This window comes from Bufo gargarizans, chromosome 6, assembly GCF_014858855.1.
Source record: "Bufo gargarizans isolate SCDJY-AF-19 chromosome 6, ASM1485885v1, whole genome shotgun sequence".
NCBI classification, from domain to species: Eukaryota; Metazoa; Chordata; class Amphibia; order Anura; family Bufonidae; genus Bufo; species Bufo gargarizans.
The window spans coordinates 359,838,637-359,862,781 of record NC_058085.1 but is presented as its reverse complement, the minus strand read 5'-3'; the positions used below and the strand labels follow the sequence as shown (position 1 = coordinate 359,862,781).

General features: G+C 45.0%; 1 protein-coding gene across 1 annotated transcript in view; it reads left to right on the top strand.

Annotated features, from left to right (window-relative positions):
- Positions 1 to 5,459: 5,459 nt before the first annotated feature.
- LOC122941098 (protein FRA10AC1) overlaps positions 5,460 to 24,145 on the top strand; it is a 63,267-nt gene continuing 44,581 nt past the window's right edge. Inside the window, exons 1-5 of the mRNA XM_044298099.1 lie at positions 5,460 to 5,575; positions 8,112 to 8,188; positions 16,692 to 16,787; positions 16,870 to 16,915; positions 23,402 to 23,478. Of these exons, the coding sequence (XP_044154034.1) occupies positions 5,561 to 5,575; positions 8,112 to 8,188; positions 16,692 to 16,787; positions 16,870 to 16,915; positions 23,402 to 23,478 (311 nt within the window). The 5' untranslated portion in view covers positions 5,460 to 5,560. The remainder of the gene's footprint in view (positions 5,576 to 8,111; positions 8,189 to 16,691; positions 16,788 to 16,869; positions 16,916 to 23,401; positions 23,479 to 24,145) is intronic.

Genomic DNA, 24,145 nt, shown 5'->3' with positions numbered 1-24,145 from the left:
TGGGTCCGTGGAAAAATCGGAAACTGCACCGTTTGGCAGCCGCGTCCGTGATCCGTGTTTCCTGGCCGTGAAAAAAATATGACCTGTCCTATTTTTTTCACGGACCCATTCAAGTCAATGGGTCCGTGAAAATCACGGATGCACACAAGATTGGCATCCATGTCCGTGATCCGTGTCCGTTTTTTCCTATCATTTCAATGGCAAACTTGACTTAGATTTTTTTTTCATTTTTCATGTCCGTGGATCCTCCAAAAATCACGGCAGACCCACAGAAGAAAAAACTGGCACGGATCACGGTACAACGGAACCACGTTTTGCGGGACGTTAAAAAATACTGTCGTGTGCAGGAGGCCTTAGGAGGACATTAGAAGGCTTAGGAGTTTAGAAGCCATTTTTTACATTTTCAACAAAATTTCCAAAACCATTTTTTTAAGCACCAATTCAGTTATAAAGTGATTTTGAGGGGCTTACATAATGGAAACCACCCATGAATGACCCTATTTTAGAAACTACACCCCTCAAATTATTCAAAACTGATGTTACAAACTTTGTTAACCCTTTAGGTGTTCCACAAGAATTAAAGGAAAATGGAGGAGAAATTTAAAAATTTCATTTTTTATGCAGATTTTTCATGTTAATCAATTTTTTCTTGTAACACAGCAAGGGTCAACAGCAAACTAAACCTCAATATGGATGACTCTGATTCTGCAGTTTACATAAATACCCCATATGTGGTGGTAAACTGCTCTATGGGCACATGGCAGTGGTCAGAAGGAACGGAGCGCCATATGGATTTTGGAGGCAGATTTTGCTAGAATGGTTTTTGGGCACCATTTTATATTTGAAGAGACCCTGACGTACCCCTACAGTGGAAACCCTCAAAAAGTGACTCCATTTTGGAAACTAGACCCTTCAAAGAATATATTAAGGGGGGTACTGAGCACTTTGACCCCCTAAGCATTTTACAGAATTTGCAAACACTTGGCTGTGAAAATGAAAAGTTCAATTTCTTCCAATAAAATGTTTCATTTTCACAAGGGGTAACAGGAGAAAAAGCACCCAAAATGTGTTACCCATTTTCTCCTGAATACATCAACACCTCATATGTGGTGGTAAACTGCTGGAGGGGGCACATGGCAGGAATCAGAATGGAAGGAGCGCCATATGGCTTTTGCAGCGCAGATTTTAATGGATTGGTTTATGGGCGCCATTAGTTTTTATTTTTTGAGTGATTGTCTTATGTGGGGACTCATTTTTTTTGCGGGATGAGGTGACCCTTTTCATTGGTACCATTTTAGGGTACATAAGACTTTTTCATCGCTTGGTATTAACACTTTTTGTGAGGCAAGGTGACAAAAATGGCTGTTTTGGCATAGTAAAATATTTTTTTTACAGCATTCACCTGGGGCATCTCATGTGATATTTTTATAGAGTAGGTTGTTACAGACTTGACGATACCTAATATGTCTATCATTTTTATTTTTGTTAAGTTTTACACAGTAAATGCATTTTTGAACAGAATTAAATCTTGTTTTTGTGTTGCCATTTTCTGAGAGACATATTTTTTTTATTTTTTTGGCTGATTGTCTTAGGTAAAGTCTTATTTTTTGCGGGATGAGATGACGGTTTGGTTGAGCTAAATACGCCTTTTTGATCGCTTGGTATTACACTTTTGGTGAGGGGAGGTAACCAAAAATTGCATTTTTTTTTTTTTTTTTTTTACTACCTATACCTGACAGGGTGGATCATGTGATATTTTTATAGAGCCGGTCGATAAGGACACGGCAATACCTAATATTTATACTTTTCATTTTTTTCCCTATTTTTTACAATTTATTTATTACTTATAAATTATGAGAAAAGAACGCTTTTTATTTTTTGTACTTTTTCTTGCCCACAACTTTTGTGGGTTTGATCCCCTGTACAATGCATTACAATACTTCTGTATTGTAATGCATTGGCTGTAAGTGTATTACACACTGTAATGCGCTTACAGCCTTCCTGCCTGTGAGATCCAGGGGGCTGGATGATGTCACAGGCTCACATAGAAGGCAGCCACGATGCCTAAGGAAGGTATCGGGTTGCCTTCCCTGCCATTGGTGTCCCTGTGCTTCCCTGCCTCCGGGTCCCCGGAGCTCCCTCCCTCCACACACCCCGCACATGCCGTGGTCAGCGCTGACCGTGGCCGAATAAGGGTTAATGCATCGGCATCAGTGTTTTCACCGATGCCAGCGCATACAGCAAGGGTCTGGCTAACGGGAACAGCCGGCTGATCGGTGGGGCAGCTCCTGCACCCGCCTGATCAGCGCGCCGTAGTATTACGGCGCTGGTCAGGAAGTCACTAGCGATGTCCGGATCATGAACGAATCGTTCTTTTGAATCAATTCAGTTCACTGAGCCGGAAGAGCCGATTCCTCTGACTGAGCCGATCCGTGTGAAGCCGCTCAGTCAGATCAGCATAGAGGCAGCAGCAGGCAGTGTAATACAGTGGAAGCTAGCCCCGCCCCTCCCCACCCACCAACCAATCAGAGGCAACCAGCACTGACTCACAGCACAGGGGGAGTCGTGCAGGGACTCAGAGAATCGTCTGAGAGTTTATCAGTTAAAAGAATCAAATGAGTCAGAGACGTGTCACCGAGTCCCTGTACACACACAGCTCCGCTACATGCTATACTAATTCCTCTAATTCAGTGACGCGCAACCTGCGGCCCTCCAGATGTTGCAAAACTACACCTCCCAGCCTGAACAGCCTACAGCTATCAGGGCATGCTGGGAGTTGTAGTTTTGCAACAGCTGGAGGGCCGAAGGTTGAGCATCCCTGCTCTAATTACTGGCGATTCATATTGCCTGCGAAAAATAATTACTGGGCCGATGGTTTACTGGATTCATTGGCAGTGGGGCACATTGTTATATTGTCTGCGCCTGTTTTTAGGCATAAAATGCTGTTTTCGGCCTGTTTTACATCTGGGGGGGAACAGTCTGTCGGATCCATGAATACCATACACTGCAGTGCTGAGATACCGTCCGGCCCCATTCATTATAACGGGGCGTCGGGGACCAGCAGGAATTCAGCCGCTACCCGGCAAATATGCCGAGAGGTGGCAGGAAAGAAAGAGCTGTGCGCAGCGGTGTTTGTCAGTCCGCTCCTCTGCATATTTGCCGGGTAGCGGCCGGATCTCCACCTGTCCCCATTATAGTGAATGGGGACAGACGGAAGCTCGGTAGTGCCCGGTATTCACGGATCCGGCAGGCTGTTTAAATAATTTTAAATTGATTTTATATTTAAATGCTTGTCTCTGATAATTGGCCCGAAAATCGTGCGGCCTAATAGGGCCCTAAGAGTCCGTGGAGAGAGCAGCCTCCATTTTTTTTATGCTCTCAGATTCGTGTAGTTTTCCACAGCAGCTTAAAGGGTTAAAGACAAGACAGTGAGCGAGGACTAAATTAGCTTCTACCGTAGGAGTCCACCAACTGTTGTGTGAGGTAAGTGTCATTCCCAGAAGCCTCGCCCGTCTCCGGTGACTTGTTTTGCAGCATCATTTGGGAAGCTATTGCCGCTGGACATGATGAGATGATGGGCCAGGTCCGGGGGCTTCTTCTGGAGGGAGAGTCATTGTCTCTTATGTAGTACACCCAGGGGCCGACTAGGAACTTAAAGTGGCCCTGGAAAAAATACTAAATGGCCCCATTTTGTAGTCGGGTCCAAATTGATGTAATGCAGGGCCAGCAATACCGTATTGTGGCAGATTATACCGCCCCAACAGCGCCAAATACCACAGTTCATCATAAACTACTGCCAGCAGCACAAAATACAGCTTCAAAAACCTCCACTGGCCGGCCGTGAGGAGGGCTCAGGCGGCCCCCTGGACATCGGCCCACCGGGATATTTCCCTGTAAGGTCTTTGGCCGATCCGCCCCGGCGGACACCTCTCTACATCATCATACAGCGCATCACCTGCTGAAGACTGCATCCGGTTTTTTTTTTCTGTTTGCTTGCTTCTATGATTTTTTGCGTTTTGTTTTTTTGTTTGTACGTTTTTTTAGTTTCATTGCCCAGGGATACAACAGAAAGCTGCCCCCCGGGTACAGTTTTATCAAAAGCAGGCATAGCGTGGACAGAAATGGAGCAATATCTCAGGAAAGAAATGGTTAAAAACACTGGAAAAATGTGCACCATGAACAAAGGATAAAACAGGTTCATAATAATGATAATTATTATTATCATCATGATTACTACCATGTCTCCCAAGCGTTCCTCTTTTGGAGGGACAGTCCCTCTTCTTGCTTCAAGTCCTTTTTTTCTCCTAAAATGTTCTTTTGACCTGAGAAATAAATGTGCATTTTTTTTTTGCAGATCCATTGTAACAATGCCTAAAACGGACAAAAATAGGACATGTTATATTTTTTGGGCGAGGCTACGGAGCGGACATACGGATGCGGACTGCACATGGTGCGCTGTATTTTTTGTGGAACCATGAATAGGTCTGCATCCTATACCAAAAAAAACTGAACGGACACGGAAACAAAATACGTTTGTGTGCATGAGGCCTTAATAAACTTACTAAACTGTTCCAGAAACATCTGCCTGGTTCCTACCTGTCTATTAGACCGCAACTTATATATTTTTATATATTTTTTTAATATAACTTTATAGATTTTTTTATTTTTATTTGGTCCTTAAAATGTCTAGAATCGGGTGATTTTTGGACTGACATTTAAAGGGGTATTCCAGCAAAAGGAAAAGAAAACCTGCTTAGTATATGGCGGCAGGCAGTCTCCATGTTTTATGCAGGGAATTTTTATTCGTATGAACTATGGGAACATTCTCTTGTCTTTAAAACAGAATAATACTGGAATATTTGGGGGCTGCAGTTTATACAATTCCGTATTTTATATAACGCCCCCCAAAAGCAAAACCCAGCTCTCTTATCATGTGTGTTTAGTACATACCCCATCGTATAACAGCTCTGGAGCACCTGTTTTTAAAACAATATATTGTGATGTTCCTCTGTTATTCATCCTGGAAATGTATGGATAAACTGACAAATGGGTGTTACCATTTTCCTCCTCAATTGCTTGTATCTTTACAAACCCTGAGGCTGCAAACAAGCAGAGCGCAGTCAGAGTCATGGCCACCTACGGCTGAGTACTATGCAGCAAGCGGTACGGGCCACAGCTGCATCTTAGTAACTAATTAGATATTAAATATTATTATTATATTATTTTAGACTGTGAAAGCAAGAAATTCAGAAAACTCCTTCCTCATTTATGTGCAATGCTGAGAACCTACAGAAGTATAATCTGTGTGCTGATATTAGCAGCTCTATGAATCACGATTATTAGGGTGCCTGTCCCTTTAAAATATAGTTGAAAGTGTATTTCACGAGGAACAAACATGCTGTAGCTCCTGCCAAGCTGACGACCCCTAGTGTCCACATCGGGCACTGCAGGCCGCGGAACTGAGCGCGGACGGATTTGTTTCCGGCAGGGCTGTTTATCGCGGCGCACACACTGTGCTGTGTGCTGGAAGGAGGGGGGTGGTGGTTGTGTCGCCGACAAAATGACCTCCAATTACGTGAGTAAATATGAGCCGACACTTTCTATGGGGTCATAGGTGGTGAAGAGACAGCTGGCTCCGCCGTAGCCAGGGCTTGCTGAGACTTCTGGTTCCTCCACGGTTGTAGACTGTGGAGTGTAGGAGGGATATATGTAACTGTGTTCACCACCTATTATGGAATCTTAGCATCACATGAACCCATCTCCTAGGACCCATAATTAAAGGGGTTGTCCAGCATTAAAGGGGTTGTCCAGCATTGATGAAATATTAAAGACAGGAAAGAAACAATCACCCCGCCTGTGACTGACCGCCGGACTGGAAGTGGTGACTTTTCGTTCTTGGTCATGTGACCGCTGCAGCCTATCACTGGCCTCAGCAGTCTTGTGTATGAGAATGGCGCGTCACTGCTGAGCCTCATAGTTTCTTATATAAAGGGGTTGTCCACCTTTTATTAAGCGATGGCCTATCCTCGTCTGATCGGCAGGGGTCTGACACCCCGCACCCCCACAATCGGGTCTGAAAATATCTCCAGTGCCAGAAGCAGACCGCATCGTCTACTTTGTAGTGGACTGAGCTCGCCCCGCAGAGCGGCTTCCAGGGACAGAATGGGAGGGGGTGCGGGGTAACGAACCCCTGCCGATTAGCTAATGATGGATTTATCCTGAACCCCCGCCATCAGCTGTTAGAAGAGGCCGGTGTTTTGTGAGTGCTGCGATCTCTTTCTAGGCCAGTGACATCACCGTACAGTGACGTCACTAGGTCACACGACCCAGTTGCAGCTTAGTCTCATTTAAAGGGAGTCTGTCACCTCCATACGGCCACATACAGCGCTTACATGGCTCTGTAGCACACCTATACAGGATTGTAATGGTACCTTTGTTCTTTTCTTTAGACTTGCACCAGCAGGAAAAACAAAGTTTAATTCATATGCAAATGAGCACTCGCAAGTGCCCGGGGGGGGGGGCATCTGTGGTTTTCACGGACCCATAGACTATCATGAGCGTGCTGGATCTGTGAACACAGACAAAATAGAGCATGCATCCGTGCTAAAAGACTGATGTGTGAATACACACATTAAAATGAATGGGGACGTGTGCTGTCCGTGGAGAACGCGTACGTGGAACACTGACGTGTCAGAGGCTTAAAGGGACTCTGTCACCACTTTCTAACCCCCCCCCCTTTTAAAACTATTGTTCTCTCCATGCCGCCCTTGTGATTACAAAGCTGTTGTTATAACATAAATCCGCCGTCTCGTTTTGATAAAAATACCTTTTATGTAACCTGTCAATCTCTTTGGATAAGGTGCCCCGGGGCGTTTCTGAGGGTCTGAAGCTGCCGCCCGCCGCCGCCGCCGTTGGTGCCCAGCTCCTCCCCTGATCCTTTCAGCGCCGTCTGAATGTAAAGAAATCCGCCTCCGGCTCTCGCTCAGTCAGTGCCCCCTCCTCCTTTTCAAAGATCGCGCGCGTGCGCACAGGCCTGTGCCTGATGCGCCGGTGCGGACATTTAGAATCAGCCTCATTGAGCGAAGTGCGCGCGTGCGTGTAATCACAAGGGCGGCATGGAGAGAACAATAGTTTTAAAAGGGGGGGTTAGAAAGTGGTGACAGAGTCCCTTTAAGGCATAACCCCTTTAATAAAAGGTTGACAACCGCTTTAACATGTTGTGTCGATCTGTGCAAAATTAAAATGTGTTTTGACCATTTTAAAGAGGACCCATCACCGCTCCTGACATCGGGTTTAGTGACTTCATGCATTCCCCATGTAATAACAATGCTGGAGCATTTATTCTTATGTCTCTATGTTGTGCCGTTCCTTTATTATTCCTACTAGAAGTTTACAAATAAATTGCCAGCAGTCTGCAGTAAGGGTACTGCTGGGCGTTAGGGCTCACGCACCTGAACCTATTTTTTTTTCCACATCTGAACGGCACAGCGCAGGCGTGAGATTTACCGTGCACTCAGGGCTGGCAGACAGATGCGAGCGCTGCCTGGCCCTGTCAATCAGGACTTGGAGGGAGGTGATAAAGGTGGGAGAACGGAGCCTCTAGGAGCAGGAGCAACGCCCCCCCCCCCTGCTCCTAGGGGCTCATTTGCATATTTTAAAAGTTACAATTATGGGGTAATGGGGACATGGATAAAACTAGGAATATTCTGGTTAGGTTCAGCTGACATTTGCATATGACTAATGTCAGCCAGTTTAATTTAGGTATTTCTGGTGACAGAAACCCTTTAAACTGATGTATCCCCTTCATGTGACTTATTGTACAACTATCACATTGACTGCGCAGGCGCAACACATGTACATGGATCACGTACACACAATGTAGGACACGTAATCCAGGACGTGCGGGGAGGCTAATTACACCAGGGAGGGCAGAGCATAAAAGGTGGTGTGACCCCACCCTTAGTTGGGCGGCAGTAGATATGGAAATGGTGACCTTCGACCTCCAATTTATTAACTATGGGCTGTAGTGCCAAATTATTTTCGTTATACTCTTGTTGCATAATTACTTTAAAGAGTTAATGCTAAACCTTTTGTCATCATGTATCTTGCAGGCTCGTTGCCATGATGAATATGACTCTGATTTCAGTGATGAGGAAGGAAACGCTGAGAAACATGTCAAGAAAAAACAGTAAGTTTACAAGGGAAACAATACTGATGTTACGGAGTATGTAAAGCATGGGGGGGGGGGGTTCAGTCAGTGTCCCCCTTTATGAGCAAGAGTGGTGGAGCATCTCCGCATCGGTGTGATCATGTATTACTTGGTTGCCCATTGTCTTTAATATTCCCACCTTAGAAATGTATGCCATAAATGTCTGATGGATGCATACTCCACCTCTGGGACCAGGTGTCCCCTCCAGAACGGTTGTCCCCCGACTGCGGTCCTGCCTGTGCGGTGGCTGCAAGACCCAGGCAGAGCATGTACCTCCCATAGTAGTGAATGGAGAGAGTCGCAGATGTGCGTTATTGTCTGACTGGATTCATGGCTGCCTTTCAAGGTGGGACAGGGCCCCCTGTTCTGCAGAAAGGCAGGACCTTCATCTATCCGATATTTAAAGGCTATGCACACCTTTGGAGGCAATTTTTGTTTATGATTGCATTTTACTTATTTTTGACTAAAGATCATATTTTCAATTGGCCTTTATTAAAAATATTGAGCCATTCTGTCACAAAGGGTTAACAGTTTTTTTTTTAACTGTGTGACTGGTCCTTTCACTTTGTGCCTGGCAGCAAATAACCCTTAAGAGGTCATACACTTATTTAAGCCACATACTTATCAGTAAGATAAGAACTGAGCTATAATGAGTGTTTATAAGGTCAGAGCAGATATAAGGAGTCTGTCTGCTCCCCAAATGACGGAAAAGACTGCAAATCCATAAGCAGCTACTACAGTATCTCGGCTCTGTACAGAAAAAAGGATTCCACATTATTAATGAAGACCAATTGAAAAAAATATTTTCAGCTCCAAATAAGTACAATGCAATGCTTAAAAAAATTGTCCACAAAGGTATACATAGCCTTTAACCTCTTAAGGACATAGGGCGTACAGGTACGCCCTTGTGCCCTGGTACTTAAGGACACAGGGCGTACATGTACGCCCTGTGTATTTCTGATCACTGCCGTGCGGCTGGCAGTGATCGGAACCCGGCGCCTGCTCAAATCATTGAGCAGGCACCTAGGCTAAATGCGCCGGGGGGTCCCGTGACCCCCCCATGTCGGCGATCGCGGCAAACCGCAGGTCAATTCAGACCTGCGGTTTGCTGCGATTTCTGCAGTTTCTGATCCCCGCGGTCCCTGACCGCGGGGATCAGAAACTTTAGTATTCCTAAAATGCATCTGTATCCCTCCCCCCTGCACCCCTTAGTGATTTTTGCCGGGTGGGAGGTGCAGGGGGAGGGTTGCGGGCGGTGCGGGAGGCGGGCGGTGCTGCAGGCGGGATCGCGATCCCCCGCCCGCCTCCCATTGCGTAATCGTTGGCGTCTAGTGGGTATACCAGGGTGCCAGCACATTGCTGGCACCCTGGTATAAACGGCTGACATCGGTGATGCGATGTCAGCCGTTTAACCCTTTCCATACAGCGGTCCGTACGGACCGCTGTATGGAAAAGGTTAACAGCGCAGGGAGCTCCCTCCCTCTCCCATCGGGGGCTGCTGTGCCTTTGCAGCCCCTCCGAATGGAGAGGGAGAGAGCTCCCAGGCAGCCCCCCAAGCCCCGTCCTTACCCTTCCCCGTCTGCGCAGTTCTGACCATAACTGAGCAGACGGGGAAGGTTCCCATGGCAACAGGACGCCTTCTCAGGCGTCCTGCTGTCCATGGTGCTGAACAGATCTGTGCTGAAAGGCATAGATCTGTTCAGACAAAGTGTAAAATACAGTACAGTACTATATATTGTACTGTACTGTATTATACAGACATCAGACCCACTGGATCTTCAAGAACCAAGTGGGTCTGGGTCAAAAAGAAAGTGAAAAAAAGTGAAAATAAAGTAAAAATCAAAAAACACATTTATCACTGATTAAAAAAAAAAAATGAAATTCCCTACACATGTTTGGTATCGCCGCGTCCGTAACGACCTGATCTATAAAACGGTCATGTTACTTTACCCAAACGGTGAACGCCATAAAAATAAAAAATTAAAAACTATGATGAAATTGAAATTTTGCCCACCTTACTTCCCCAAAAAGTTAACAATCAAACCGTCATCTCATCCCGCAAAAATCATACCCTACCCAAGATAATCGCCCCAAAACTGAAAAAACTATGGCTCTTAGACTATGGAAACACTAAAACATTATTTTTTTTGTTTCAAAAATGAAATCATTGTGTAAAACTTACATAAATAAAAAAAAGTATACATATTGGGTATCGCCGCGTCCGTATCGACCGGCTCTATAAAAATATCACATGACCTAACCCCTCAGATGACCACCGTAAAAAAAAAAAAAACAAACGGTGTAAAAAAAGCTATTTTTTGTCATCTTACTTCACAAAAAGTGTAACAGCAAGCGATCAAAAAGTCATATGCACCCCAAAATAGTGCCAATAAAACCGTAATCTCATCCCGCAAAAAATGAGACCCTACTTGAGATAATCGCCCAAAAACTAAAAAAAACTATGGCTCTTAGACTATGGAGACACTAAAACTTTTTTTTGTTTTAAAAATTAATTCATTGTGTAAAACTTACATAAATAAAAAAAATTGTATACATATTAGGTATCGCCGCGTCCGTGACAACCTGCTCTATAAAATTACCACATGATCTAACCTGTCAGATGAATGTTGTAAATAACAAAAAAAAAACGGTGCCAAAAAAGCTATTTCTTGTTACCTTGCCGCACAAAAAGTGTAATATAGAGCAACCAAAAATCATATGTACCCTAAACTAGTACCAACAAAACTGCCACCTTATCCCGTAGTTTCTAAAATGGGGTCACTTTTTTGGAGTTTCTACTCTAGGGGTGCATCAGGGGGGCTTCAAATGGGACATGGTGTCAATAAAACCAGTCCAGCAAAATCTGCCTTTCAAAAACCGTATGGCATTCCTTTCCTTCTGCGCCCTGTCGTGTGCCCGTACAGCAGTTTACGACCACATATGGGGTGTTTCTGTAAACTACAGAATCAGGGCCATAAATAATGAGTTTTGTTTGGCTGTTAACCCTTGCTTTGTAACTGGAAAAAAAATATTAAAATGGAAAATCTGCCAAAAAAGTGAGATTTTGAAATTGTATCTCTATTTTCCATTAAATCTTGTGCAACACCTAAAGGGTTAACAAACTTTGTAAAATCAGTTTTGAATACCTTGAGGGGTGTAGTTTCTTAGATGGGGTCACTTTTTTGGAGTTTCTACTCTAGGGGTGCATCAGGGGGGCTTCAAATGGGACATGGTGTCAAAAAAAACTGTCCAGCAAAACCTGCCTTCCAAAAACCATACGGCGCACCTTTCACTCTACGCCCCGCTGTGTGCCCGTACAGTAGTTTACGGCCACATATGGGGTGTTTCTGTAAACGGCAGAGTCAGGGCAATAAAGATACAGTCTTGTTTGGCTGTTAACCCTTGCTTTGTTAGTGGAAAAAATTGGTTAAAATGGAAAATTAGGCAAAAAAATTAAATTCTCAAATTTCATCCCCATTTGCCAATAACTCTTGTGCAACACCTAAAGGGTTAGTGAAGTTAGTAAAATCAGTTTTGAATACCTTGAGGGGTGTAGTTTCTTAGATGGGGTCACTTTTATGGAGTTTCTACTCTAGGGGTGCATCAGGGGGCTTCAAATGGGACATGGAGTCAAAAAAACAGTCCAGCAAAACCTGTCTTCCAAAAACCATATGGCGCACCTTTCACTCTACGCCCCGCTGTGTGGCCGTACAGTAGTTTACGGCCACATATGGGGTGTTTCTGTAAACGGCAGAGTCAGGGCAATAAAGATACAGTCTTGTTTGGCTGTTAACCCTTGCTTTGTTAGTGGAAAAAATGGGTTAAAATGGAAAATTAGCCCAAAAAATGAAATTCTCAAATTTCATCCCCATTTGCCAATAACTCTTGTGCAACACCTAAAGGGTTAACAAAGTTTGTAAAATCAGTTTTGAATACCTTGAGGGGTGTAGTTTATAGAATGGGGTCATTTTTGGGTGGTTTCTATTATGTAAGCCTCGCAAAGTGACTTCAGAGCTGTAGTGGTCCCTAAAAATTGGGTTTTTGTAAATTTCTGAAAAATTTCAAGATTTGCTTCTAAACTTCTAAGCCTTGTAACATCCCCAAAAAATAAAATATCATTCCCAAAATAATTCAAACATGAAGTAGACATATGGGGAATGTAAAGGCATCACAATTTTTAGGGGTATTACTATGTATTACAGAAGTAGAGAAACTGAAACTTTGACATTTGCAAATTTTTCCAAATTTTTGTTAAATTAGGTATTTTTTGGTGCATAAAAAATTTTTTTTTTAACTTCATTTTACCAGTGTCATGAAGTACAATATGTGACGAAAAAACAATCTCAGAACGGCCTGGATAAGTCAAAGAGTTTTAAAGTTATCAGCACTTATAGTGACACTGGTCAGATTTGCAAAAAATGGCCTGGTCCTAAGGTGTAAAAAGGCTGTGTCCGGGCGCGGGCGCGTTTGATACAGGATGTCGGGCGCATGCGCAGTGCGGCGAAAGTAAGACGGCGCGTAGTACGCGCGGCAGCCGGGACCGCGCTCCTGCCGCCCTTTACTGCGCATGCGGCCGTTGAGCGCGGTCCCGGATTCGGAGTTCGGCTGTCAGTAACAGAGGCAGGGGGCGGGGAGAGGGCCATGTAAGACGCCGAGGCCGCTGCCCCCGTGACTTCAAGCCTGACTTGCAGCACGGGGCAGCAGCTGAATATAACTACGATTTCTGAATGAGCAGACATGCGGGAAAACGAACAAAAAGTGCATCAAGAACCGAGTATACAGCACTATAAGGTACTGTAAACAGCTTAATAGGCGATTTTTGGGTGACAGGTTCCCTTTAAGGGGTTAAAGCATATCCTGTGGTTATAAATGTTGGGCATTTCCTTTGAAAGGGTAACTAAGCGTTTGTTAAAAACAAAGAAGTATAAGCGCCTTTTCTACTTTCATCGGCTCTGCTTGGCTTTTCTAGCATGGAGTACGGATCCCATATACTTTCTAGGTTTGAAAAGCTGAGTGGAACCATGGGGCACAGTGCTCTGAGCAGCGCTTCTGCGCCTTCATTTTTTCCCAAAAAGGTTTGTCCTGCCATATATACTGATGGCCTATTGTCAGGATAGGTCATCAACATCTGATTGGCGGGGTCTGACCTGCGCCGATCAGCTGTATGAAGAGGAGGCAGCGCTCCATGCAAACCCTGGTGCAGAGTAATACAAGTACTCGCTCCATTCAATTCATCTTTGTTTTTATACTGACGGAGCTTGTTGGTTTTGTGAGTTTTTTTTGGGAGGGTAATCAACAGTTATTGATACCATGTGTCAATAATAATGTGTATATAAAATGGGGGAAGGGCTGAATTATTAATGTATATTTTTTTAATAACTTTAGTCAACTATTTATCCTGATCTTTTTTAGGCCCCTTAGGGGACTGAACCGTGCGATCATTTGATCACTCGCACTATACACTGTAAGGCTAAGGGTACATGGCAACATTTGCCACAGAAAAGTTGCGCAAATGTTTTTTTTTATAATGATAATGGTGTCGCACTGCGACATGTGACATGCTGCGACTGCAACACGACAGTCACAAAAATCTATCCAAGTTGGGTTCTTGTGCGACTGTCGCGTCGCAGCATGTTAATGTTGAGCGAGATAAAGGTCGCATGACACATGTCGCAATGTAGTTGTACCCTTTTTGTCATGTGACTTATTGTCGTGCAACACATGTCGCCGTGTGGCCCTCGCCTTATACTTCAGTATACAGTGTACAGGGCAGGATGTAATAGTGGCCGGGACATGGCAAGGCCTACTCGGCACCCTGCAGTTGTGCTTGTTGGGTGTCGGTGGGGAGAGCGCCCTCCCTCTGTCTAACCTCTCAGATGCTGCAGTTCCAGTTGACTGCCAGGATCGGGGTTTTATTTTTTAATTACTGAACTCCACTCACTTGAGAGCAGTAGTCTGGAGCCTAGGTCTCAGTGACTGCATGTCTAGTTCTAGGGAGCCCAGAAATACATGGCGTCTGCAGCTTCCAGAGAGGGTTCTCATTATACAGCAGCGTCTGATCGGTTCTAGACTGAGATAGTGCATAGCTTTATCATTATAGTGTTCGGCTCTGTACATTTGTCTCCTAATGCACAAAGAGCAGGAATCTAAACCTGGTCTCCTAGGCCTATTTTCACCATAGCAGCAGCAAGGCTGTGTCCAGAGAGTTCAGTAAGTACACGTATGAAGGTGATGGAGGTTAGTACTTACAAATATAGAGGTGAATGAGAGGGCTCAGTGGTTACACATATAGATGTGATGGAGAAAGGTCAGTACTTGCACATATGGCTATGATGGAGAGCGTTCAGTGATTATGTGCATAACGTTGATGGTGGGGGGTCAGTGATTACATACATGGCGGAGATGGGGGGGGTCAGTGATTACATACATGGCAGAGATGGGTGGGTCAGTGATTACATACATGGCAGAGATGGGGGGGTCAGTGATTACATACATGGCAGAGATGGGGGGGGTCAGTGATTACACACATGGCGGTGATGGAGGGGGTCAGTGATTACACACATGGCGGTGATGGAGGGGGTCAGTGATTACACACACGGAGATGATGGGGGGGAGTCAGTGATTACACACACGGAGGTGATGGGGGGGGGAGTCAGTGATTACACACACGGAGGTGATGGGGGGGTCAGTGATTACACACACGGAGGTGATGGGGGGAGTCGGTGATTACACACACGGAGGTGATGGGGGGAAGTCGGTGATTACACACACGGAGGTGATGGGGGGAAGTCGGTGATTACACACACGGAGGTGATGGGGGGGGGGGAAGTCAGTGATTACACACACGGAGGTGATGGGGGGGGGGGAGTCAGTGATTACACACACGGAGGTGATGGGGGGGGGGGGGAGTCAGTGATTACACACACGGAGGTGATGGGGGGGGGGGAAGTCAGTGATTACACACACGGAGGTGATGGGGGGGGGGGGAAGTCAGTGATTACACACACGGAGGTGATGGGGGGGGGGGGAAGTCAGTGATTACACACACGGAGGTGATGGGGGGGGGGGGGAAGTCAGTGATTACACACACGGAGGTGATGGGGGGGGGGGAAGTCAGTGATTACACACACGGAGGTGATGGGGGGGGGAAGTCAGTGATTACACACACGGAGGTGATGGGGGGGGGGGGAGTCAGTGATTACACACACGGAGGTGATGGGGGGGGGGGGGGAAGTCAGTGATTACACACACGGAGGTGATGGGGGGGGGGGAAGTCAGTGATTACACACACGGAGGTGATGGGGGGGGGGGGAAGTCAGTGATTACACACACGGAGGTGATGGGGGGAGGGAAGTCAGTGATTACACACACGGAGGTGATGGGGGGGGGGAAGTCAGTGATTACACACACGGAGGTGATGGGGGGGGGGGAAGTCAGTGATTACACACACGGAGGTGATGGGGGGAGGGAAGTCAGTGATTACACACACGGAGGTGATGGGGGGGGGAAGTCAGTGATTACACACACGGAGGTGATGGGGGGGGGAAGTCAGTGATTACACACACGGAGGTGATGGGGGGGGGGAAGTCAGTGATTACACACACGGAGGTGATGGGGGGGGGAAGTCAGTTATTACACACACGGAGGTGATGGGGGGGGGAAGTCAGTGATTACACACACGGAGGTGATGGGGGGGGGAAGTCAGTGATTACACACACGGAGGTGATGGGGGGGGGGGGGAAGTCAGTGATTACACACACGGAGGTGGGGGGGGGGGAAGTCAGTGATTACACACACGGAGGTGATGGGGGGGGAAGTCAGTGATTACACACACGGAGGTGATGGGGGGGGGGGAGTCAGTGATTACACACACGGAGGTGATGGGGGGGGGGGGGGGGGTCAGTGATTACATACACAGAAGTAATAAATGTTGGTGATGAGCTTCTTTCTACATTTATGTGATGCCATCCGCGCCTCCATTTGCCCCATTTACGCAGGTTTCCTCCTCTTTCATATACAACAGTCAAATCCTAATAGACCTTTAATAGAATAATGCAGGATAAGAAGCTAAACTTTCAGTTAAACTGGACAGTTGCCATATGGCCATATATGACATTTCCACCTATTCTGAGAACGGGCGTCCCCCAACCCCTGTCTCTCGCGCTCCCTGTCAGTGTACAGGGGGCAATGTATGTGTGGCTCTCTCCATTCACTTCTATGGAAGGTCCAGTAATGGCATGCTCAGCTATTCGAGAGCCATGCAGGCGCGGCCCCCTCTCCACTCTGACAGGTTAGAGGGCCCTCATTCTTGCGACAGTTTTTTGTTTTGTTTTTTAATGATTCTTTAATTTTCCTTTATGTTGTGCAGACGTTTCAGACATCCGCAGAAACTATACCCATCGTGTATTACGCTTTGGAAGCCTCACAGGAGCTGAAAATGTGAAGCCAGGTTCCCTCTAAATGGTTTTATGTTGTATTTCAGAAGAAAAGATGATGCGGAATTGCTTAGAAAGCCCTTCCAAAAGGACAGACGTGGGAAGGTGGCGCACAGACAGGTCGCGGAGCAGGAATGGGACAGGTACGGCGCCAGCCTCTTCTGGTCTGTCAGTCATTTAATGCAGGTCATTTACTAACTGATGTCTTTTCCTCTTTCCAAAAAGGGAGGAAGCTCGAAACCAGCGTTTCCATCTCATCTCTATGGACGCCGTATCCTTTGTCAGCCGTCCTGGGGACTCTAATTATTACTTCCACAGGCATTATTCCACCTTCCACCCACGAGTACTCTAATTATTACTTCCACAGGCATTATTCCACCTTCCACCTGCGAGTTGTGACTGGGGGATAAACTGATGTTAATTAGAGGATATGCTGCTCAAGATTATGTAGCAGAAATTGCAGATGAAGGAGATGTTGCGTCGTAAATAATTAAAAGGACTAGCAATTAAATCCTGAGCCACAATGTAATAAATGTCCAGGAAGAGTCTGATTCTGTGGTCTGGATTTACCATGTAGAACGTTCCCCTAGGACAGTGGTGGTGAACCTTTGGCACGGGTGACATTGGCAGCAATCCGAGATCTCTCTGTGGGCAGCTGCGACCTGGAAAAAGTCTATGGTGTACCGCTATGCCTTAGACTTCTCCTGCCATTCATCAGCGCAGGGCGCAGTATGAACGGCACATTGAATGTAGGCAGGTTATTATAGCTACATGATAAAGTACAGGGAAGATATACTATATTGGATTGTAGTATTCAGGTGTCGTTTTGGGTTGCAGTTTGGGCACTCGGTCACTAAAAGGTTCATTATCACTGCCCTACGGCGTGTAGCAATGTTTTGGGTTTTTTATAATTATTGCCGTTGTCATTTATGGTTTTGCATTTACTATTATGGATCCAGAATAATTTATTCATGTCTTACCCATTTATTTATATGGCGCCAAAATATTCTGGGACTAGTTAACTGGGACCTGATGGTTTAGGGACATCTATTTATTTTTTAAGAACTGTGCTTTGCTTTGTGCTGGAATATATAAATACATTGACAACTGGGGTTTACCATGTTGTGCTCTTACACTGACCATGTACTTGCCCCCCCCCACCCCCACTGACAAGTAAAATGGTTGTCAGTTCAGTAATACATTCCAGGATGAATAACAGAGGAACAGCACAATGCAGAGGTCCAATTAATGATGTCCCATCATTTTTTAAATTAAAGGGGTTGTCTGATTCCAGACATTGATGATCTATCCTAAGTGATCATCACTGACCGTACACTGTCTGTGTGAAAGCGGCCTTAAAGGGGTTGTCTCACTTCAGCAAGTGGCATTTATCATGTAGAGAAAGTGAATACAAGGCACTTACTAATGTGTTGTGATTGTCCATGTTGCTTCCTTTGCTGGCTTGATTAATTTTTCCATCACATTATACACTGCTCATATCCAGGGGTTACGACCACCCTGCAATCCAGGAGTGGTGGTCGTGCTTGCAGACTATAGACAAATGCATCGGCCTCTCTGGCCAGGACTGTGGGAGCGCACATGGGCTGGTGCTTTTTCCTATAGCGTGCAAGCACGGCCATCGCTGATGGATAGCAGGGTGGTCGTAACAATGGAAATGAGCAGTGTATAATGCAATGGAAAAATGAATCCAGCCAGCAAAGGAGGCAATATGGACAATCACAATACATTAGTAAGTGCCTGGCATTAACTTTCTCTACATGATAAATGTTATTTGCTAAAGCGACACAACCCCTTTTAAGGTGCTATTACACTGCGCCAATTAGCAAACAATAATTGGGACTCATGGAGGTCAAGAGCTTCATTTACATGCAGCGATCGCCTCCACAGTATGAGGACGAGTGGTCATTATTGCCATTGCTTGTCCTCATACAGCTGCATTGTTTCTGGGCAGCAGATCACTGTTTAGACTGCACGACCTGCTGCATGGAAACGATGATTTGAGGCGTTCACTCCAAAGATCATTTCACCCGATGAACGATCGTTCATACCAGATCTACCTGACAATTGGGCAGTCTAAATACTGTCACACTGGCGTTTTGGTTTCCGTTTGTGAGATCCGTTCAGGGCTCTCACAATCGGTCCAAAACGGATCAGTTTTTCCCTAATGCATTCTGAATGGAAAAGGATCCGCTCAGAATGCATCAGTTTGCCTCCGATCAGTCTCCATTCCGCTCTGGAGGCTGCCTGCAGCATTTTGCTGTCCGCTTGACAAAACTGAGCCAAACAGACCCGTCCTGACACACAATGTAAGTCAATGGGGACTGATCCGTTTTCTCTGGCACAATAGAAAACGGATCCGTCTCCCATTGACTTTCAATGGAGTTCATGATGGATCCGTCTTGGCTGTGTTACAGATAATACAAACGGATCTGTTCATGACGGATGCATGCGGTTGTATTATTGTAACTGATCCGTTTTTGCAGATCCATGACTAATCCGCCCAAAACACGAGTGTGAAAGTAGCCTCAAGTGTCTGACAGTGGCACCTGCTGACATGATGTCATCTTCCAGGGGTCCGTCACTACACATTATGGCGAATTGTTCAGTCTAATGATTTCCCATCTGGACTGCTTCGCCTTCTGTCTCCGGCAGGTTTTCTGTCCGGCGTTATGCAGCCGCCTTCTGCTTTTAGTCGAATGACCTGCAAATAGATTCCATAAAAATGTGCTTTTGGTTTGTTACATAAAAAAAAAAAATGACATCATATCCTGTTATTAAATAATGTTCTCCGAACAGGATGATCTCATCGGTGGCCTGGGATCAATCAGTGTTTCATGTCACTGCCAAACTAGCAAGGCAGAAAACATCAAAAAGCAAGTTTTTTATCTGAATCGGCTGCCCACGATATAGTGTAGTCTAGTAGAGCTTGGAAAGCATCTCAAGCTGGGACATGTGAGCTTTTTAGTCCTTTGTTGTGTTTTTTGTTCTTTTGGTGCGGGTGTTTTACTTTCTGAAATTTTTTTAAAATGTTCTGCAATTTTCCAATATACTTTTTCCATCCATTCTTCTCGGCTTTCAAGATGTCGTCTTGCTGTCATTCATTTGAAAGCTATTTGCAGGAGGTATATCTCTGCCCTGGTCATGTGGCGGATGCACATCTGCACGGCTCTGCACCTACGTGACCACCCAGAGGTGAACAGTGAAGGTTCTCGTTCAATGACTGCAAGCAGAGAGCTTGAAAATAGCGAGGAATCAATACACAAAGTATATCAGGAAAAACAGATTTCATTATATAAGGAATATCGCCCATTTTAACCTTAAAATCATACACCATAGCTGACTTTTTGGTTTGTCTTTCTTATTTTTTTTCTTTCATGGATTCGCCATGCATCTGACCCTCTAATTCTATGGAATGACATATAATGCTGAAAAATACTGATTAAAATGTTTTCCAGATTTCTTTTTGAAGCATAATTGTTTCCACAGGGCTGAAATAGACCGCTGGTTTTATTAATAGAAGGTAGTTTTGAATTTCTGGGAATTTTCACCATGTAGAGCAGGAAATGCTGGAGAAAGCCCTATGGACGGTATCAGTCATTGTTATTATCAGTGTACTGTGCATATGACATGTGGAACCTGTTCACACATTTAGGATTCTGGCTACTGTCATGCGCCAGTTCTGCCTCTCTAGTGCATGGAAGTGTTTCTTTTTTTCTTTCCCCCACACGTATGGAATAATAAACACATTGCAGATTTTTTTGCTAAAAAGCTGCCGATATGGCCGATTGTACGTCAATGTAGCTAATCCACATTCAAATACTTACAAATTACAAATCAACAGCAGAAATTCAACTGTGGTTTTCACAGAAATCCGAGGTGGAATTGGCAGATCCTTACCAAATTTTTGTTTCTATTTTGCACACGCACAGTCATATGCATTAAAATGAAGCAGTGACAGGTGCCTAATGGTGGCATCCATCACCCTTATAGGCCTCATGCACACGGCCATATTATTGTTGTGCATCCGCTCTGCATTTTTTACAGATCGGATGTGAACTCATTAACTTCAGTGGGGCCACAAAAAATGCAGACAGCACAGGGTCCGTATGTACGTGTTGCAAAAAATAACTAAATATATATATATATACATATATACACAGGTCCTTCAAAAAAAATTAGCATATTGTGATAAAGTTCATTATTTTCTGTAATGTACTGATAAACATTAGACTTTCATATATTTTAGATTCATTACACACAACTGAAGTAGTTCAAGCCTTTTATTGTTTTAATATTGATGATTTTGGCATACAGCTCATGAAAACCCAAATTTCCTATCTAAAAAAATTAGCATATTTCATCCGACCAATAAAAGAAAAGTGTTTTTAATACAAAAAAAAGTCAACCTTCAAATAATGATGTTCAGTTCTGCACTCAATACTTGGTCGGGAATCCTTTTGCAGAAATGACTGCTTCAATGCGGCGTGGCATGGAGGCAATCAGCCTGTGGCACTGCTGAGGTGTTATGGAGGCCCAGGATGCTTCGATAGCGGCCTTAAGCTCATCCAGAGTGTTGGGTCTTGCGTCTCTCAACTTTCTCTTCCCAATATCCCACAGATTCTCTATGGGGTTCAGGTCAGGAGAGTTGGCAGGCCAATTGAGCACAGTAATACCATGGTCAGTAAACCATTTACCAGTGGTTTTGGCACTGTGAGCAGGTGCCAGGTCGTGCTGAAAAATGAAATCTTCATCTCCATAAAGCTTTTCAGCAGATGGAAGCATGAAGTGCTCCAAAATCTCCTGATAGCTAGCTGCATTGCCCCTGCCCTTGATAAAACACAGTGGACCAACACCAGCAGCTGACATGGCACCCCAGACCATCACTGACTGTGGGTACTTGACACTGGACTTCAGGCATTTTGGCATTTCCCTCTCCCCAGTCTTCCTCCAGACTCTGGCACCTTGATTTCCGAATGACATGCAACAGTCCAGTGCTGCTTCTCTGTAGCCCAGGTCAGGCGCTTCTGCCGCTGTTTCTGGTTCAAAAGTGGCTTGACCTGGGGAATGCGGCACCTGTAGCCCATTTCCTGCACACGCCTGTACACGGTGGCTCTGGATGTTTCTACTCCAGACTCAGTCCACTGCTTCCGCAGGTCCCCCAAGGTCTGGAATCTGTCCTTCTCCACAATCTTCCTCAGGGTCCGGTCACCTCTTCTCGTTGTGCAGCGTTTTCTGCCACACTTTTTCCTTCCCACAGACTTCCCACTGAGGTGCCTTGATACAGCACTCTGGGAACAGCCTATTCGTTCAGAAATTTCTTTCTGTGTCTTACCCTCTTGCTTGAGGGTGTCAATGATGGCCTTCTGGACAGCAGTCAGGTCGGCAGTCTTACCCATGATTGCGGTCTTGAGTAATGAACCAGGCTGGGAGTTTTTAAAAGCCTCAGGAATCTTTTGCAGGTGTTTAGAGTTAATTAGTTGATTCAGATGATTAGGTTAATAGCTCGTTTAGAGAACCTTTTCATGATATGCTAATTTTTTGAGATAGAAAATTTGGGTTTTCATGAGCTGTATGCCAAAATCATCAATATTAAAACAATAAAAGGCTTGAACTACTTCAGTTGGTGTGTAATGAATCTAAAATATATGAAAGTCTAATGTTTATCAGTACATTACAGAAAATAATGAACTTTATCACAATATGCTAATTTTTTTTTAGAAGGACCTGTATATATATAGTAGAACATGTCTTATACTTGTGTATTTTGTGGACAAAGGTAGAATATTTCTATAGAAGGGGAAAAGAAAGGACAGTAATCATCTTACGTGTTTCCACGGTTTTCGGAACGTAAACGGTGCATGGTCGCGTGCATGAGGCATTAGGGTACGTTCACACTTGCGTCAAAGTTTTCTGGCATAGAGTTCTGTCCTAGGTGCTCAATATCGGAAAAAAACTGATCAGTTATATCCCCATGCATTCTGAATGGAGAGCAATCTGTTCAGGATGCATCAGGATGTCTTCCGTTCAGTCCTTTTACGGTATTTGGACAGAGAAAATACCGCAGCATGCTGCATTTTTCTCTCCAGCCCAAAATCCTGAACACTTGCTGGAATGCCGGCAGTTTTTTTCATTGGAATGTATTAGTAGATCCGGCATTAAAATTGCCGCATTGACTGATCCGGCCTGCGCATGACACCGGAGAGACGGATCCGGTATTGCAATGCATTTGTGAGACGGATCCGCAAATGGTTTCCGTTTGCATACAGATTGCCTGCCGCAATCCAGCAACGCAAGTGTGAAAGTACCCTTAGGCTGTAATAGCATCCGTTTAATGTATATGTTACGAAAAGCTAATGACGTATCAAATTTATGTTGTTGTAACCTGTGGGTAAAGATGCCACAGGCAGTATGGCAGTATGCTGACCAGATGTCCCCCATCGGACCCCTGTTAGTATGTAGGTTGGGAGAGCTTTTGGACATACGCATTAAACGTAAAATAAGTGTGGTGTGAATTGTGCCTTAGGAAGCAACAAGAATTTTTTTATTGTTTTTTTAACATGATTGATGTTTTTAGTGATCATAAGCTGGATTCTAAAACGGAAACATAAAGAACACTCCTACCGTAATGCTCCATCCTTCTCATGCGTTTCTGACTCTCCTCTGATGCCTATGAGCGTCTTGTATTCAGGATTAACCCCCAGCAGTTTAGTAGATTTCTTAACCTCAAGCCTTTAAGTTTGCCAGACATCAGAAATTTGTGAATGACTACATTCTGTATTATGGAGGAAAACTACAAGACTTCCAGCTGCCCAAGTAAGTGCATGGCATTGGTCCTAGAATGGTACATACCTGTACATCCTTGCTTTGGGGATCTTCAGTGATGGCCATTCATTTATATATTTTCTTTTTCATCTTCATGCAATAGATCTCCATCCAGATTTGAAGATGTACGTGTTTGCTAACGGTCTTGATTTAAAAAATAAAATAAAAAAATACAGCACAGTGTGTTACAGTTATAGACGACAAACTATCCCTGCGCATTGTGATCCTGCAGTTATGTTTTACCGCCGTTATCTGCTGCGGCCTCTACTGTCTGTAGGTTGACAATAAGGGTCCATTCACACATCCGCAGTGTTTTGTGGATCCGCAAAACACCGGGCCCGCACCCCAATAGAAATGCCTATTCTTGTCCGCAGCTGCGGACAAGAATAGGACATGTTCTATTTTTTTGCGGAGCCGCGGACCGGAAATGCGGAGGCGGACAGCACACTATGTGCTGACCGCATCTTTTCCGTCCCCATTGAAAATTAATGGGTCCGCACCCATTCCGCATAATTGCGGAACGGATCCGGACCCAAAGTGCGGACGTCTGATTGGAGCCTAATGGTGGATTTACACGTGCTGGTAGTCGGGCAGATTATCGGGGACGAATGTTTCTGCGAACACTCGTTCCCGACAGTTTGTCCGTCTAAAGGTGCAG